General features: G+C 36.3%; 2 protein-coding genes across 2 annotated transcripts in view; both read left to right on the top strand.

Annotated features, from left to right (window-relative positions):
* Positions 1 to 1,271: 1,271 nt before the first annotated feature.
* On the top strand, positions 1,272 to 3,747 carry LOC306881252 (transmembrane protein 236-like; the record flags this gene model as incomplete). The annotated part of the gene is made up of 4 exons (XM_079435257.1): positions 1,272 to 1,519; positions 1,912 to 1,984; positions 2,940 to 3,063; positions 3,146 to 3,747. 4 exons carry the CDS (start codon positions 1,272 to 1,274, stop codon positions 3,745 to 3,747), a joined length of 1,047 nt encoding a protein of 348 aa, XP_079291383.1.
* A 7,558-nt stretch (positions 3,748 to 11,305) lies between these two features.
* LOC306880984 (voltage-dependent L-type calcium channel subunit beta-3-like) overlaps positions 11,306 to 16,980 on the top strand; it is a gene marked incomplete at its 5' end in the record, with an annotated part of 29,749 nt that continues 24,074 nt past the window's right edge. The window contains one exon of the mRNA XM_079434778.1: positions 11,306 to 11,467. Coding sequence (XP_079290904.1) covers positions 11,306 to 11,467 — 162 coding nt within the window. The remainder of the gene's footprint in view (positions 11,468 to 16,980) is intronic.

Genomic DNA, 16,980 nt, shown 5'->3' with positions numbered 1-16,980 from the left:
TCATGTTTATGCATCACTTTGCTCTGGTAGAGACGGTTTAGTTGGATTATTGATGGTTTATCGGTTAAATAAGCTCTTGTTATGCTGCAGGTGTGCAAATTTAACAAGACATATTAAACTTGGTAATTGGTTGTTATTAATAACAACAGCAAAATAATAGTTTTAATAATAAATACATTTTATTGAAAAGAAGAATTTATTATCCACTTCAAAATAATATACGCTACCAGTCAAGTGTTTGTGGTCAGAATGTTTTTTTTTGTTTGTTTTTTTAAGAAATCAGTACTTTTATGAGCAGGGATGCATTAAATTAATCAAAGATGACAGTTTATATTTTACATTACCACACACAAAAAAAAACATTTTCAATAAATGCTGTTCTTTTTAACTTTTTCACAGAATTGAAAAAAAAACTATTTCTATATAAAATAAGTTAAGCAGCACAGCTGTTTTCAACATTGATAATAGATGAAGAAATGTTTTTTGAGCATCAAATCAGCATATTAGAAATATTTTTAAAGGATCATGTGACACTGAAGACTAGAGCATAGCTACTTAAAACTCATCTGTCATAAGAGGAATAAACTATATATATATATATATATATATATATATATATATATATATATATATATATATTAAAATAGAAAACAATTTATTTAAATTATTACATTTGGCAATTTTACTGTTTTAATGAGTTTTTAATCAAATAAATTCAGCTTTGTTGACCATAACAAACTTATTTCAAAGATGAAAAATCATACAGACTCCTAACTTTTGAATGGTAGTGTACATCTTGCAATTTGTTGGGAAAAAACGTGCACACACATACAAACAAAAATACTATGTTGATTTAATACATGTATCTTGTTATAAGGGAGTCTGGCTAAAAAATAAAGATACCGATTTTTTTTTTTTTTTTTTTTACTATATACTAATACTATAAGGCATGAAAAATAAAATAACTTACGTTTTCCTGTTTTGTGCTAAAAACACCATTAATACATGTTCTTGATGTGGTGACATTGCAGTGCATGTCATTATGACTGTTATGTTTCAGTTTGCTACTGGCACTTTTTGCTTCCATGACACCATAAAAAAAAGAATTGTGACTGCTTCATTACTGTGGCAGTAAAAGAGCACCTGTAAGAATGCAGTGTAAGCAGCAGCAGTGTACAGAGTCCAGAGCACTCAGTCATTAAGTTCTGTGAGAGATGCATTCAGTGATGGCTCACTCGTAGAGGAATTTACTGAAAACTCATACTGTCAAGATGCTATCTGGAAAGACTGTCAAACTCATCCTTTATGAGCTTCTGCAGTTCGCATGTCTCTGTATTCCTGTGTTTGTAGTAATGGAGCACTTTGCTTCTGTCATTCATAATGTGAAGTCTAGTGTCACTGCCTACTGGCTGGTGGTGGCCGCCTCGGTGGCCTATGTGGCGTCTGTAACCCTGTTTGTGTGGGTTCCTTTGAAGTACTTCATCCTAAAGACACAGCTCTTCTCAGAAGTGACCAACTGGTGAGTACTAAACCGTTCTCTACACTGCCACTGTTTTATAAGGGTAGCTGATCCATGAACTCTCATTATTCAGCATTAAAATGTTAGTTTGAATTTTCATAGTAGTGCAAATGTACTCCGTTCAGAGTCACCTCTTTGCCTTTACTTGTTCAGTGTAAATCGTTCCATATAACTCTGGAAGAACTATATGAGAAAATACTCAAATATTTTCAGATTAATTAAAGCATGCCACTAAAGAAATGTCTAGAAATTAAAAAATCAACTAACTATAAACACAAGTTGCAATATAAATCCATTTGATATGAAATTTTGCTCTTAATTTTTAAACTTTGTTTCTTAGTTTGTGATGCAAATCATGTTCCTCAATGAAAACACCCTTATTTCTTCTGCAGGAGACCTGTTACACTTGCATACGTGATCCTCAGCACTTTACCATGCTTTGCTATAATCATAGCCAGCTCAAAGGTAACGCATTATTCCGTCTCACTAGGAAACTACCATATGACTGAGCACTTCATGATTATTAAAATCTATATTACTACCAAGAACCGTTATTTACTGTACACGCTTAAAAATAAATGTTGTTTATTGGCATCTATGGTTCCATGAATAACCTTTTCCATCCATGGAACTTCTCCATTGCACAAAAGATTCTTTATAGTGGAAAAAAAAGAGATTGTTTAGATTTTTAAAATGTTCTTCACATTAACTTTTATAGAACCAAAAGTGGTTCCATGGCATCACTGTGTCATCACTGGCAACACTGTGTTTTTTATCCCTTTTTTTATGAGTGTAGAGGGTTTTCAAGTTTGAAACACATTGATTTCATTGGGTTCATTAAAGCTGGTGATGGTTTCCAGACACCTAGAGTATAATTTTTCAGAATAAACTAAAAAAAAGGTTCCCTTATGGCACTTCACACTCTTTTAGAACATTTTGAATATGTATCCATTTGAATGTATTTATACCATATACTGATCATTTGTAGTCTTACTTTCAGAATGACATCCACAATAAAATCTGTAATAAAAAAACGTAGGGCTCATCAAGACATCAGAAACTTTTCGTAAACATTCTCTCCAAGGAACTCAGTAACTCACGGCAAACCAGCAGGTTTACTATTAACCCAAAGATGGGGTATAATAGACTGTGGAATGTGAATAGATCTGTATCACAGCCAACTGTCAATGTATTACCAGTTTTGAAAAGGGTTCTCACGGTTTTTGACTGGTGAAGATATGAATCTTCACATTGGTCCAGCTGTTTTAAATGAACAGTGTAGTTGGTTTTTGGTGATACATCCAAAACTGCTTCCACTTTCAGTCTTTCACTACAGTTTTCTCTTGAGGATGATAAAAGGCTTTTTGCTCATGACTCTTTGTTCTCTCAGCAACCCTCTGGTCTATTTATGGTTGTGCAGGTTCAAGTTGATGCTGGCGTTAAGTATGACCGCTTCACTGAGCTCCCCGTCTCTCTGGTCTTGTTCTCCCTCATTTGTGTGGACATAGTGGAGAAAATTCGCCCTCTCCGCCTGACAGGACAGGGTAAGAGATAACCGCCGATAAATTTGTCCAATTAAATTATCTGTCTAAGTTGTGCTCTATTTTTATCCTCTTTTTAAAAAAGCAAGCGGATTAGAGTTGGATTTTGAGATGCCAGGCCCGGTGTTGACTCACTTGGAGCAGGTGACATCAGTTTCCGGACAGCTGCAGGCTAACGGACGGGACGTCGACGCGTCTTCAAGGTCGCCGGTCAGGAATGGGACACTATCAGGACGTTGGAGGGATGCAGATGAAGGCGGCACCTCTCGCACGGCATATCTCTACTCCTCTCATTCTTACTCGGGTCCGTTTCACTTCGTCTGGATTCGAGACCCTCGGCATGACCTCTTTGTGGCCACCTTCATGTTTTGGTTTGACACCGTGGAAATGGTGAGGGTGGCTGGGACTGATTCGGTGTATTACTCAGCATGGGTGTTTCCCATATACATACTGGCTTATCTGTCCATCCTGCGTGTTGTTATAACTCCAGACAGTCCTTTGCTGGCTTCATCAAGAGTTCTCTCCCAAGATTTGCCCTTCCTGGTGGTGCGTATATGCCTGGTGGCTGTTTTCGGTTACATTACGCCTGTGCTGTACATACTAAAGAACATTTTCACTGTGGTATCTTTCGTGTACTTTGTCTTTATGACTAAATTAAAACTGCTGAACAGAGGAAGCATGTTCTGAGGGCATTAGGAAATCCATACAGATTTACAGCTGATGTATTTAGATTGTAAATACGTTTTAGAGTTCAGAATAAATGTGTATATTTCTGGATTTTTATTTTACAGGTGGCCAAAACGATACACAGACATCCAAATTTTTAGTCATTCTATTAATATTTATTGTAGAATATATTGGTATAATACCGGGCAAACGTTTTAAATAATTAAAAATAATGTTTTTGAAAAAGGTTTATTCTGCTCACTAAGGCTGCATTTATTTCAGCAGAAATACAGTAATATTGTGACATTATTACATTTAAAGTAACTGTTTTTCTGTTTTGATATATTTTGAAATTTAACTTAATTAATTTGATAGTAATGCTGAATATTCAGCAGCTGAAATCATTGAGAAATCATTCTAATATGATAGTTTTATGGTATTTTGATCAAATAAATGCAGCCTTGTTGAGAATAAGAGGCTTTCTTCATAAACATAAAAAAATCTTAATTATTCCAAACTTGTGTAGTGTAAATACTGTGTTAATATTTTGAGTATATTATTACATGTATTAAGGCTTTCTGTTTTGTTGTTTTTCTATGCATAACAGTTCATGCATTTTTCAAGTATTGTACATTTTAATTCATTGTGCCAAATATCATGTTTTCAAATTTGTAAAATATAGCAATTTATTAAGAGCATCTGATGTTGCACATGTTTATTGTTGGATTTCATTTCAGCACGTGAGTGCAGCTACAGTTGATACTGACTTAAGGTAATGCAAGTTGATCTTATACCAGTACATAATGTAAAAACTGATTGCTTTTCATAAAAAGCCTGACCAGTAATGCTTTGATTCAACTATAATGCATATTATAAGATACAGCTTTTGAATTTCCATGATGTTTAGAAATCCCCTTCCATTGCATCTCATATACTGCTGCACACTATAATTCCATCTATCATTTTTTCGTTATACATGGTCACACTTGTTGTCAGAGACCATGTGATGTGTTTGTAACCTTGAAAGAATAACAGTGTGACTTGACAGATTTAAGACTTCTCTTCTCTTTTAAGGATTTTAATTAAATGTAATCAATTTAACAAAAAAATATATTAATATTTTATCAATAATTTACTGTAAAATACATTATATTCTTTTAAATACTCAAATATATATACACACGCAATGTCTTCCATATTTTAACAGAAAATTACATAGCAATTCATACTTTTTACTTCCAGAAACAGGTTTTTACAGCATATTGCAATAAATTGGGAATAATTGTACTAGTGTTTGTTGTTTTGTTTTTACTTTATATTGTTAGGTAACTTATCATTATATTATGTAACTTACCAGTTACCTAACAGCTAACCAAATAACACATTTTTACTTGATTTGAAGTGTATGACCAAGATGTTGTGCTATATATGATATAAAAAAATTCTAAAATCCCAAGTGTAAGTATTCAAGGAGAAACCTCTGAATAAAATAGCTTTCTTTCTCGGTCTAATACTTATTTCAAGCCTATTTCAAGCATTATTCTCATATAACCAATGAGGCGTGATTTATTCCCTCGAAAGGAGATGTTAAAAACCCATATCTGAGTGTGACTAAATTGTTCGCCTCAGCGTGTCTCCCACGGATTTCAGAATAGAGCTTAATTTTAATTCATTCCGTTTACACTTGACAGTCAGCATGTGAACAGATGCTGCAAGTGAAATTGCATGAGGTCTCGCTCACCTCCTCAGCAGGGGACAACAGAGGGAGACAGCAAGGACAGACACTCAGATACAGTATATAGATAAAGAAAAAGAGTGGACTGACTGATAAAGAAAAGGCGCTGAGATGCCATGAGAGGAAGTGCATTTGAATTCAGCCTGTGTTTCTCCTGCATTTAGTGCTCTAGCATGCAGTGTAGCAACACAGGGAGCGAGAGAAAACAGCAAACTACAGCAACAGAAAGGACACGAGGGGGTAACACAGGTAATCAGGAGCATCCCTGATAGCATAGAGCGAAAAAGAGACAGAAAGAGCCTGAATCCACAGGGGAGGGAGGCAGGGAGGAGTCGTGGAGGTAGAGAACAGCAGAAAGCGGGGAGGAGAGACAGCAGATGGTGGACTCCAGCCTCCTCTGCCTGTGTGGACTGGAGACAAGGCAGCCCAGACACGGCTGGCATCTGCATTCTGATTGGCCAGGGTGGGCAGGGACAAGCTGACGCAGAGAAAGTCAGGCAGGAAAATGACATTTACACCGTGTATCAATTTTAAACTCCAAGCCTGTGTCTGTCTTTGAAAAAAAGGAGTGCGGTGGGAGGGGTGGGTTGGGGTTTGTCTGGGGAGGGCGCGGGCTGGCGTAAATAAATAAGGAGAGGAACTCAACGAGGGAAGAGCCGAACAAATAAAATTGCACACACACCTGGAGCCAGCGGACTGTGAGCCTGTTGGTCTCGAACAGCAGGAGGATGTGAATCACTCACTTTGACTGACTGCATAGCATTCTTCACCGTTTGTGGAGGAATGTCCGCTTTTAATACTCTCTGTAAACCTATGGGCTGGACCGGAGGCTGTGTGGAACGGAGACACTTACCTGCTGCTGCTGATGCTGCTGTGTCTCTCATCAGACTGATGTGATGGCTGTCCCTTACAGAAAGGGATCCAGAGGCTGTGTGTCATAGAAAGAGTGATTTAAACTCTTCTTGGCTGCACCATCATCACGACCCCCCTGGATGTTCTCTTGATGTATTGCTGTGGTCTGGGACACTGGCGGAGAGAACAGTCCACCTATGTGAGTAACCGCAGCATACTTAACGTGATTTTCCACCATCAGGATGCTCTTGGATAGAAAACCACTGCATCTAAACAAACAATTCTGAGTAAGGGTTACAAAATACACTTCAAGTAGAACTTGAAAGTGTGAAATGGTACGTATTGTCATTCTAAGCCTCCTTAAAGTTTTCATTGAGTGTTTTTGTGTAGCCTATGTTACTTTTCATAATACTAAAAACAGGGGTGATGTATGTCATAGTAATGTCCAGACTGTTTTTTGCATTCTGGACTTTTATGATTTCAAAATGGCAACCTGTTCCCTCTGTAGCATTTAGTGAAGAGGTCAGAACTGAAAATATCCCACAAACCACCTACTAAACCACCACCACAGTATTTCTTCGAGTACTTCATCATTCATAACATTTGACGTACGAGCACGTTTCAGCAGGAACTCGACTCAAACGTAGAAGGTCTAAAAATACACTCGCTGCTATTTTAAGCCACGTTTTTACTGTCACCTGGACTGCCGCATGGAGAGAAAGTGAATGAGTGTGTGTGTGTGTGTGTGTGTGTGTGTGTGTGTGTAAAGAACAGAATGAGAGACGCGTGAGTCACTGTGTGTGCCATGATGAATGCCTTACCTAAATACCCCCCAGAGCAGGCGGAAGGGGATCACAGTCACACAGAAGCTCCAAAGCTGTCAAAGCAAACAGGTAGTAAATAGGCGTATCGTGCCTCAGGCCGTATGCAGTGTCAGGCAGCAGAACTCGAAGTGCAAAGAAAGGAATTCTTGAAAGCGCCATCTCTTACTGTAACCCATGCGTCAGATGTTTCCAAATCCTCAGAAATGTGCTGTTGGGGTTTTCGGTACAGTCAGGAGTCAAGACGATCAATGTCTTGCGCTAGTAGTCGTCAAACTAGAGCTAGCTTCATCGCGGGACTTAATTAAAAGATTATCCAGCACTAAAATATAAACACTGGTTTTCAATTAAGTCACCTTAATAGGTGCCAATTTCTCAGATACCTTCACTGCAAAAAATGCTTTTCTTACTTAGATTGTTTTTGTCTTGTTTCCAGCCAAAATATCTAAAAATTGTTTTCAGGAAAAAACTTGTCAAAATTAAGTGAATTATTGATTGAAACAAGCTAAATAATCTGCCAATGGGGTAAGGAAAATAATCTTGTTTTCTGTTTGAAATAAGATTATTTTGTTCACCCCATTGGTAGATTATGTAGCTTGTTTCAAGCAAAAATTCACTTAATTTTGACAAGTTTTTTCCTGAAAACAATTTTTAGATATTTTGGCTGGAAACAAGACAAAAAAATGTAAGAAAAGCATTTTTGCAGTGTTTTTGTGGAGTGAACAAGAACATGAAATTAAAATAAACTCTATTTTGTTAATAGGAGTTTCCATGTTTATTGCGAAAAACCATCGATTCACAAAACAATTTGTCTTTGCGATCTTTTATCTAAATGTATTTGCTCTTATCTCTTTGTAGAGCAAATAACTCTTTTCTGAAGCGACTTTCTTGGTGCTGACGTCACTTAGCCCATGTGGGCTATTTTATGATGTTAATAATAATAATAATATGGTTTTATGCTTTGTTTTTCCTTGGGATATGTTTATAATTGAATGCTATAGATTACAAAATATTACTAAAAATTGTGCAGTATACATACTGTATATACTATGCATTCTATTGCATTTAAATCCAGTTTTGAAAAAATAAGTTGACACTGATCATACTGAAAATGAATTCAGGTCCATTGCATTGTGGGATGCAGTATTTGCATACAGAAAATTTGCATACTGGGTACTGCACCAATAAAAGTATGGTAGTATTGTGCTGTTAAAATTAGCATTGAATGTCCTATTCCACTCTGAAATATATCATATTGCAAACAAGCTGTAAATGTGATTTTGTGTTTGCTTAAAGAATGCTTTTATATTTTTATTAGAAGACAAGACCAAAAGGATTATGTGAGTTGCTTTTGTTTTTCCAGCAAACTCCAACATCTATTTTTGTCTGCAGTGTGGGAGTTTTGTGTGATATTGATGTTGGATGGATTGAACTTTCATGTTAAGCCTCTGAAGTGCACTTGGGAGGTGCTGCCTGTTCCAATTCCTTGCCATGTGTTCTTGGTTTCTGTTGTGTATCTAATCCCCTAACATGGATTATACTGGAGTATTTGTGTAAGAGACACCATTTAGAATTCATACAGGCTTACATGACATTTCTTGTGGAAAAATTTGCCACTTCTCTTGACAAATACTCTCTGACTCAGTGGTGGCACTTGAGGGCTTGTGAACTTGATCAAAGGTTATGCCTACTGAGTTGTACATATGTTTGTTTTTAGATGGTTTGTTTTTTTGTTGTTGTTTTTTTAGATGTAGTTCACGTCAGTATGATTTTGTGAGAAAAAAAATGATTTAATCAGTAATCGTTTCATGAAGAAATCATTAAATGGAAATGCTGTCACTTAGCAGCTTAACCTGACAAGATGAAGTATTAAGGACTTAATATGAGAGGAAGGGTTGAAACATGGCCTAGTTCAGCATCGACTTTAATGTTCTTCCAATATAACATTCAAGTCTTGTTTTTCTTTGGCAGATATTGAACTTGAGTGAACTTGAATTATATTAAGTGTTTGTGTGGCTATTGGCAGTGGCTAAAGGCAGATCACTCCTCTCTGTCATGATCCTGCCAGGATACTGGAGACAGGATGGCAGCAGATGAAGGACATGCCTCTGTTAATGCCGATTTCTGGCATTCAAATACACCACATTATATAAATGAAAAGGTTGAGCAAACTCATTCTATTTTGTTTGATAAGTGAGCTTTCCTCTCTTGATTTATGTGCACACATGACACCTTTGCAACAGGCCCATGTATTTCATAACCCTTTGGAGCAGGGAGCATTTTATTGTTTTATACGAGGAATCATGTGTTCCATGAATAGCAAAGCTGAAAAGTTTTTGAACAAAGGGAATTAAAGGGCTAGTTCACCCAAAACTGAAAACTCATTTAAAAGTTATTTTGAAGAATGTGAGTAACCAAACAATTGCTGGTCCTTATTGACTTCCATGTGTTCAGCAGAAGAAAGAAATTCATACCAGTTTGGAACAACTTTTTATTTTTTGGTGAATTATCCTTTTAATGCAGACACAAACATTTTAAGTTTCAGCAGGGGTGTTGATTTGATTTGAACACTGCCAATGCTGAAGAGTAAGCTTCCTCATTTGATTGATTGATTGATTGATTGATTTACAAAATGATTTTTTGTGGTAGTTTACCTATAATCCACACATGTAAAGTTGATTGATAGCACAACTGCAACTAATAGTTAACAATTAACGTACTTGTTTTAAATAGAATATTTTATACCTACTATTTAAGGATCTGTATCCTATTCGTTTAACAGAATTTTCTACTTTAAAGTGCCATAAACTAACTTTACATTTTTGTATACTGTTGTAAATGTTTGTTTGTTTATTATAAATTCTACAACAAAAATGTGTAAAAATTTACACAGTGTGTGAACACCCCCTTACTGTAATATAACGTGATACTGATTTTCTGTATCTAATTCTGATTCTGATTCTGATTCTGATACAATCTAGAGAGGCTGTGATTGGTTAAAAAGCTTTCTAATGAATGTTGTTGCCGGATGAAATGTTCTTTTTTCTTCCGTCTTTTAATTTTATGTAGCTGTTTATGATTTTTCTGTATAGCATTTTAAAGACAAAGTTTGCCCGGCTCAAGTCCCCAGGTAACTTTTCATCTAAAATCGATAACGAAGACGCATGGCGGAAGTTTTGTTTGTAAGAGACAACTTTGAGCAGTCTGATGCTACATGAAAGTAGCGCCAATTTCAGTTGATATGTAGAACTCCTTTTTGCATTTAATTGCACGGCATTCCTATTGTTTTTTCCTATGTGAACGTGCACTAGACGAATGTCTCGCGCATGACACAGTGTTCTAAAAATGCGGCGCTCAAATGTAAATAAGTTTTAAGAATCTTTTAAAAACGCGTCTCTATAAAATGCGGGTTTACCACATTCAATTGCCCTGCGTTTCTCATTTTTAAAGGGAAAGCTCGGAGTGAGTAACCTATAAATTAACAGAGGATATTTTGTACTCTTATAGTTCAAATCTGTTGGTTTACTACCAAACGTTTTGTACACAGTCTAGACCTTAATGCTGATGAAAACAAGTATGTGAGGGTAATACAAATCTTTACCCACGGACCCATTTTGGGGCTCTAAGCAAATTCAAGACTTGAGGGCCCTTCGGTAGAAATGGCATTCAGGGGGTCTCTTTGTCAAAAAATTAAATATGGCGCTACCCTAACTCTAGGCCATCATAGTTGGAGAAGGTTGGTGGTATGTTGATGGTTATGAAAAGCATGTTCTTTTGCAGTATTCAGTGCTTTGACCTATTCCAGAGGCAGGACAGAGAGTTTTTGAACAGTTCTGGAGGATTATGAGCATTGCTCATCCTGTTTTAGAGAGGCATACAATCTGTCTGACAACACTGGGCAGGACATGCCCTGTGCTCCACCTTATTCTTTCTACCATTTTAAATCTCTTCTCCCAGCTGTTGGGTGGGCAGGATTGGCCACTCTTGAGTTCCTGCCTCCAGCATTATGGGGCGGAGCATCATCCAGATGTTACGTCGCATATTCATGCAGTATTTTAATGCATTGCCAGTCAGAGGGGCTAAGGAGGAAGAAAATGATAGAGACAAGATGACCAAACGTTGAGTTTTTCTTCATGTCCTGGCATTGCCAGTTGCTGTACACATCATGTAGATGGTGGCTGATGGCCACTGTGTATCATCTCAAAGCCTAACTTCAGTGGGATCAGACATCAGCGCTAATGGGCCACAGATCTCAGAGGTGAACTTGGGGCATCACTCACCGATTCTCTTTGCAGAAATGCCCAGAACTCTCAAGAATAAAAACGTCTCTTGGGTGAGTACTGTCTGAAACTAAAACTGTAAACCCTGAGGTACATTGCATGTGTGTGTCTAGCTAAATTGTCATTCAAAGCACATGGATTTCATTGGTACAAGTGGCTTTAGATGAACTTTAGGTGCACAAAACTCTCTATTGACAGCTGTAGTTTGTGAGGGCCAGATTGTGATTAGAAGGATATGACTTGTTTGAAAAAGGTCATAATTTGCATATAAAGATGGCAGAATAAAGTATGCTACCGCATTAGCCGTTATGCGACTTTACAGCTTTTGAAGACCTTACAACTTTGATTTATAATGCCATATTCAAACAGATGTGAAGGGAAATATGCTTTCATTCCAGGATGCATTTCAAACAGGCATAATGAGTGACCTGAATGCTGTTAAGAACAAGGATTACTGAGAAAAAAAAACCCCTCCCAGAAACACAACTTAAGCTCTTCTGGAGCATTGTAATCAGAAAATCAGATATACAACATTTTAAGTATAAAAAGAAGCCAATATTCAGGTTGGTACTAGACTAAATTCAGAAATTAATTAAAGTTAGAAATAACCCTCAGAAATTTCATATGATTTACTCAGTTCTATATTACTTACTTTCTTCTGTGGACCCCATTGACTTTCACTGACTTGAAATAGTTAGAAATCTTCAATAAAAGATCATTAAAGATAATCAGACAGGTTGTGACATGAGGGTAAATTATGACATTTTAATTTTTATATTAAAAGACATAATGAATTTTTCTTTTTGTATGAACTGTCACTTTAAAAACTGAAGAGCAGTGGAGTTTAAATTTGCGGTCTCCCACTGAAAGGCTGATCATTTCTGATGTGATTGTAAGGTCAGACAGATGTTTGTCTTCCAGCTGGATGTGTGTGTGTGTGTGTGTGTGTGTGTGTGGTTGAATGGTCCAGAGGAGAGAGCTGCTGAGGCCGGAACTCCAGCAGTGTGTGTCTGCTTCGTTGTGCCCTTCTGAGCAGTGTATTACTGAGCGTGGCTTTACACTACACACACCCCTCTGTAAGAAGCTTATAGATTCACTGTGTGTGTGTGTGTAATCCAACTGCATGTGCTTTCACATGCATATTAGTGCATGTTCATTCCCATGAGCATGAATATGTGTTTGTGTGCTATATTTATGTATTTAAATGTGCAGGTCTATAAAATAACAATTTTATAAACAGACGAAGAGCTGTATCCTAATTTGGAATGCATTAGCCATGTCTAGGGTAATACATTACTAGGACAATATAGCAGATATTTCTATGGTCAACGGATGCTCCACAGAAATCCTATTCTGTTAGTGTAGCTGATGTAAAGTGTCTCACACTAAGATTTGTCATCTACTAATACTAATTTATTAAGTGCATCTGTGTGCTCACAGAATGATCATGACTGCTTGTGTGTGTGTGTGTGTGTGGGTTGATGCCATTTAAAAGTGAGAAATATATATATAAATATATATATTATTTTTTTATAAAGATTGTATTGTTCATACACTTGGCTACTCTCAGAAATTACATAATTGTGATTTTTGTCACTTTTACTAGTCCATAAAAATGTAATTCTTTGAAAGTCTAAAGAAATGAAAAGAAATATGATTTACTCATTTCCACTGAGTATACCATTTAAGATTAATTTGTTTTAACCAAATTAATAAATTTTCAGAGACAGTATTATAAATGGGTTATTATATTGAGATTTTTTATAAGCGTTTATTGCCTTATATATTTGATAAATATGCATCTAAATAGAAGTCAAATAAAAAAATTAAAGATAGTTTTCAAAACTATTCAGAATGATCCAAAGATACTGTCTATGCCAAAAGAACAATAATCGTAGGCATAGAGTTTTGTGTCTTATGTGTATGTTTCTACTTTCTCACTTTTCCTGCAAGGTCTGTGTTAGTGCATTCCCATTCTTTCTGCATTTGACAACTTTATAGCATCTGTCACATGCTGAAATAAGAATAAGAATTATTACACACTGGCTAAGGAATAGTGAAGTATACAATTACAAGGCCTTATATTGTATAAAAAGGGCTTGTGAAAAAAATCATGCAAATAAACGATTGCAATTTTGCAAATCAAATTATATTTTCATGTCTAGCCATGTTTCATGTAGTTAGGTCAATAAATAGTTTACTTGAAATCAAGTGCACACAATATAAGTATTCTGAGCTCAAAATATATCATTTAAAAGTGCTGAAATTCAAAGCAAGCATTGCATAATCTGTTGTCCCCATAGTCTGGATTTTACTGTCTATAATTTTCATTTAGTCTTCTGTCATTTTTAAAGCAAATTTGAAGAGAAATCCACATTCAAAAACAAATCTCTCTCTCTCTCTCCCTCTTTCTCTCTCATAGGATCACAATCACTTACTCTCAGGTGTACACCTTTAATACTCTGTCATCTGATCAGTGGCATATATAGGGCATCTAGAAAGATGTAGTGGTCTTTAGTGGGTTACAATGTTAGTCTTTAGTAATTATTGTTGATTGTTTATATCAACAATAGAAGTTTACAGTATTTCCTCATTTAGATAGCGATAGCAGGGGTTCTCCAGTCTGTTGTGATAGGGTTGTGGTCAACAGGGAAAAACATTGCTAAATGCCACTTATAAACGGCAACTAACCAAATAACTGTGCAGTAGTTAGGGCAGCAAAACAAATAAATTTCCTTTTTAATTTTTTATATAATACTTTTTATATCTTTTGTTGTTGATATCAAATGTTGTGTGTCTGATCAAACTATAGTATTTTGGTGCAGATTCAGCTTTCACTTTGTAATATAGCTAATGCTAATATAATATTTGGCCCAGTGTTTGTTCCATGTGTGAGTCTGGTGAATCATACTCCTGCTGTTGTTTATGCATTTAAAATGTCCAATTTTCTGTCACGTAATTTGCATGTTATTGAGCCTATGCCATCTGATCTGATCTGAAAATGTCTGATTTTAAGAACATTTTGTTCTAAACAGTTAGTTCCGGTCAAATCTCACTGATTGAGTGGTGTTCTGAGATTGCTCATATAACAGTCCAGAGCAATGGGCCATTTCTGCAGGCATTTTGCCAGTAGGTGGCGACAAGTGACTTTAAAATGAGTGAGTCATTGACTCATTTACTCAACCGATTCACTCAGGAGTAGGAATAGCTTACTTACTATTTCTGTGATTATATGTCATAAATAATAAGAGTAGTATTCTAGTATACTATTTAGTGTTTGAGTCATTGAATCATTTACTCAGCCGATTTGTGGTTCATTCAGGAACGCCATAGTGTGTTTTTCTGAGACTTAAAAAAGTTAATTCGTTTTTGAAAATGTCATCACTAATATAGTAAAACATGATGAAAACCAACTTGAGAGGACATTTGAAGCAGTCCCTACTCCCCAAGGCTCATAAATCTCAACTCATGATTAATTTTAAATCTACTGATTTGCCTGTGAGGTTTAAGTGTAGTTGAAATGTTAAAATTAGGGCTTGGCAAACATCTTTATCTCAATATAAAAATGATATGTATGATATGTCCTATTATATACCATATACCGAATAGCAGTTTTGCTAATCGCACAGGTTTGCAGCTCGTGCTTGGAGCAACAGATGCCACGTTGTGGAATAAAGCTCTTCAGAGCGGGGGAGGGTGGAGGAGTAGTGTGGTAAACTCCACTCACAGCGAGAGCTGCTCACACTGCTTGTGTATCCACTCATGGAGAGACCTTCGGTCCTCATTGTTTGCCATAACTATCAGAGAAACCCGAGGCTCACGACTTTATGATTTTCACCATGTGCAAAACATGCCGTAAAACCTGCTTAGGGCTCATCTGACAAAGTTGGCTGGCTGTCCTGGGACGGAACAGATTAAAGGGGATAGTACATGGATATTTCTCAGTCGCTGGTCAATCTCGGCTGTGAGAGCATAAAATTGACCACTACTTAAGCTGTTAATCGTGGAGAAACGAAAAGCGAGCAAGTGGGCATGCCACCCAAGAAAAAGGTAAAACGTCTTGTGTGTTAGTGTGTTTGTGTTTGTGAGGGAGTGATGATGAGGTAGACATGAGAGTGCCATCTGTTGCTTTCAGCTGTAATCCATGTGAGCTTGAGCTGCTATGCATCATTGCTTTTATGTACCATAGACAATACGTTGTGTGTGCACCAGTACTGGAGTTAAGAGTGCTCTGCCTATGCTGGATGTTTTCTTTGTCAAAAGTAAATTTGTCCTGAAGTGTAACCTCCACGTGACAGGTTGCACAATCATTGCGATGCTGAATTGTGCTGAGCAGTGTTATGAACATAATCCTTTTCCAATTGTCAGGATTACAAAACTCGGCTGTTTATCAAATGATCTCTAAATATAGAACAGGTGTGTGGTTTGTGTTTTGTTTTGTTTTTTCCATAGTTTATATTTTTTGGGAAAGTACCCGGACTAGTTTGCTTTAAAAAAATTATGACCTCTGTCAAAGGGGCATTAAACTAGTCCCTTCTTGCTTCTATACTTTGTTCGCCATGATAAAATAAAATGTTTTCAGAGTTTATTTTTCATACCCCAATTGGCATTTTCAGAGTTCATGTTAAATCAAGCTTCTTTTTCATACCGTAGTTGGCATTTTCAAAGTTCGTGTTAAATTAAATGTATTTTTCTTACCACAATTGGCAACAAACAAACAAACAAACAAACAAAAGGGGCCATGAGAAAAATAAAACTTTAAAAATTAAAGATGTATAATTTAATGTTGCTTGTCATCTGGTTTAGATATTTTTACTAGAAAAAAAATATAGATTAGAAACATTTTGTAAATTTTGTCTGCTGAGAAAAACAAAAAAAAAAACAAGTGGTTTCAAAGTCCTTGTTTTGTAGCTGTGGGTCGTTGAGGACGTGTGAAACTCTAGTCTCTATCTGCAGTGTTGTCCATTGGACAGGACGAGTTTGCATTTGTCTCTTTCTCTCCAAATCCTGGATTGACGCATGCCATCTTAATCTCCTTACAGAGAAGCAATCATGACCAGGAGGCAACAGCGAGAAAAAGAGATGCAATGTTCATGAGTGTCTCTCCCATAGGTCTCATAGTGTGTTTTGTTTCAGTACAGAACAAGCCGGATCTGTACCTTTCTATACATTGCCTTAACTGGCACAATGTTTTGTTGATATAAAAATACAGGTTGACGTTGTGATTGTCCACCACTGAATATGCTGGTGATATGCAGTGTATTTTTATGGGAAAACACTAAAAGCATCTCTAAACTAAACTAAACAAAATCTAAACTGATCATTGTGATAAACACTCCTTATCAGTGTTTACTGTGTTATGATATCTGATATTAAAGTCCTACTATTACAGAATTATAAAATTAATCAGAAATAGTTCAGTCTACTGTATTGGATGTGTATCTGTCTGTTTCAAGATAATAGTCTTATTTACTAAAAATCTATACAGTCATTACTTTATATTGTACAAACAGTAACATTTGGCATAGCCTAGAATAAAGAGCAGTTGAACACCTGGGCGACCTGC

The sequence above is a fragment of the Barbus barbus genome, assembly GCF_936440315.1.
Source record: "Barbus barbus genome assembly, chromosome: 15".
Taxonomy (NCBI): Eukaryota; Metazoa; Chordata; class Actinopteri; order Cypriniformes; family Cyprinidae; genus Barbus; species Barbus barbus.
The sequence above is the reverse complement of the archived record's forward strand: the minus strand, read 5'-3'. Positions and strand labels throughout refer to the sequence as shown.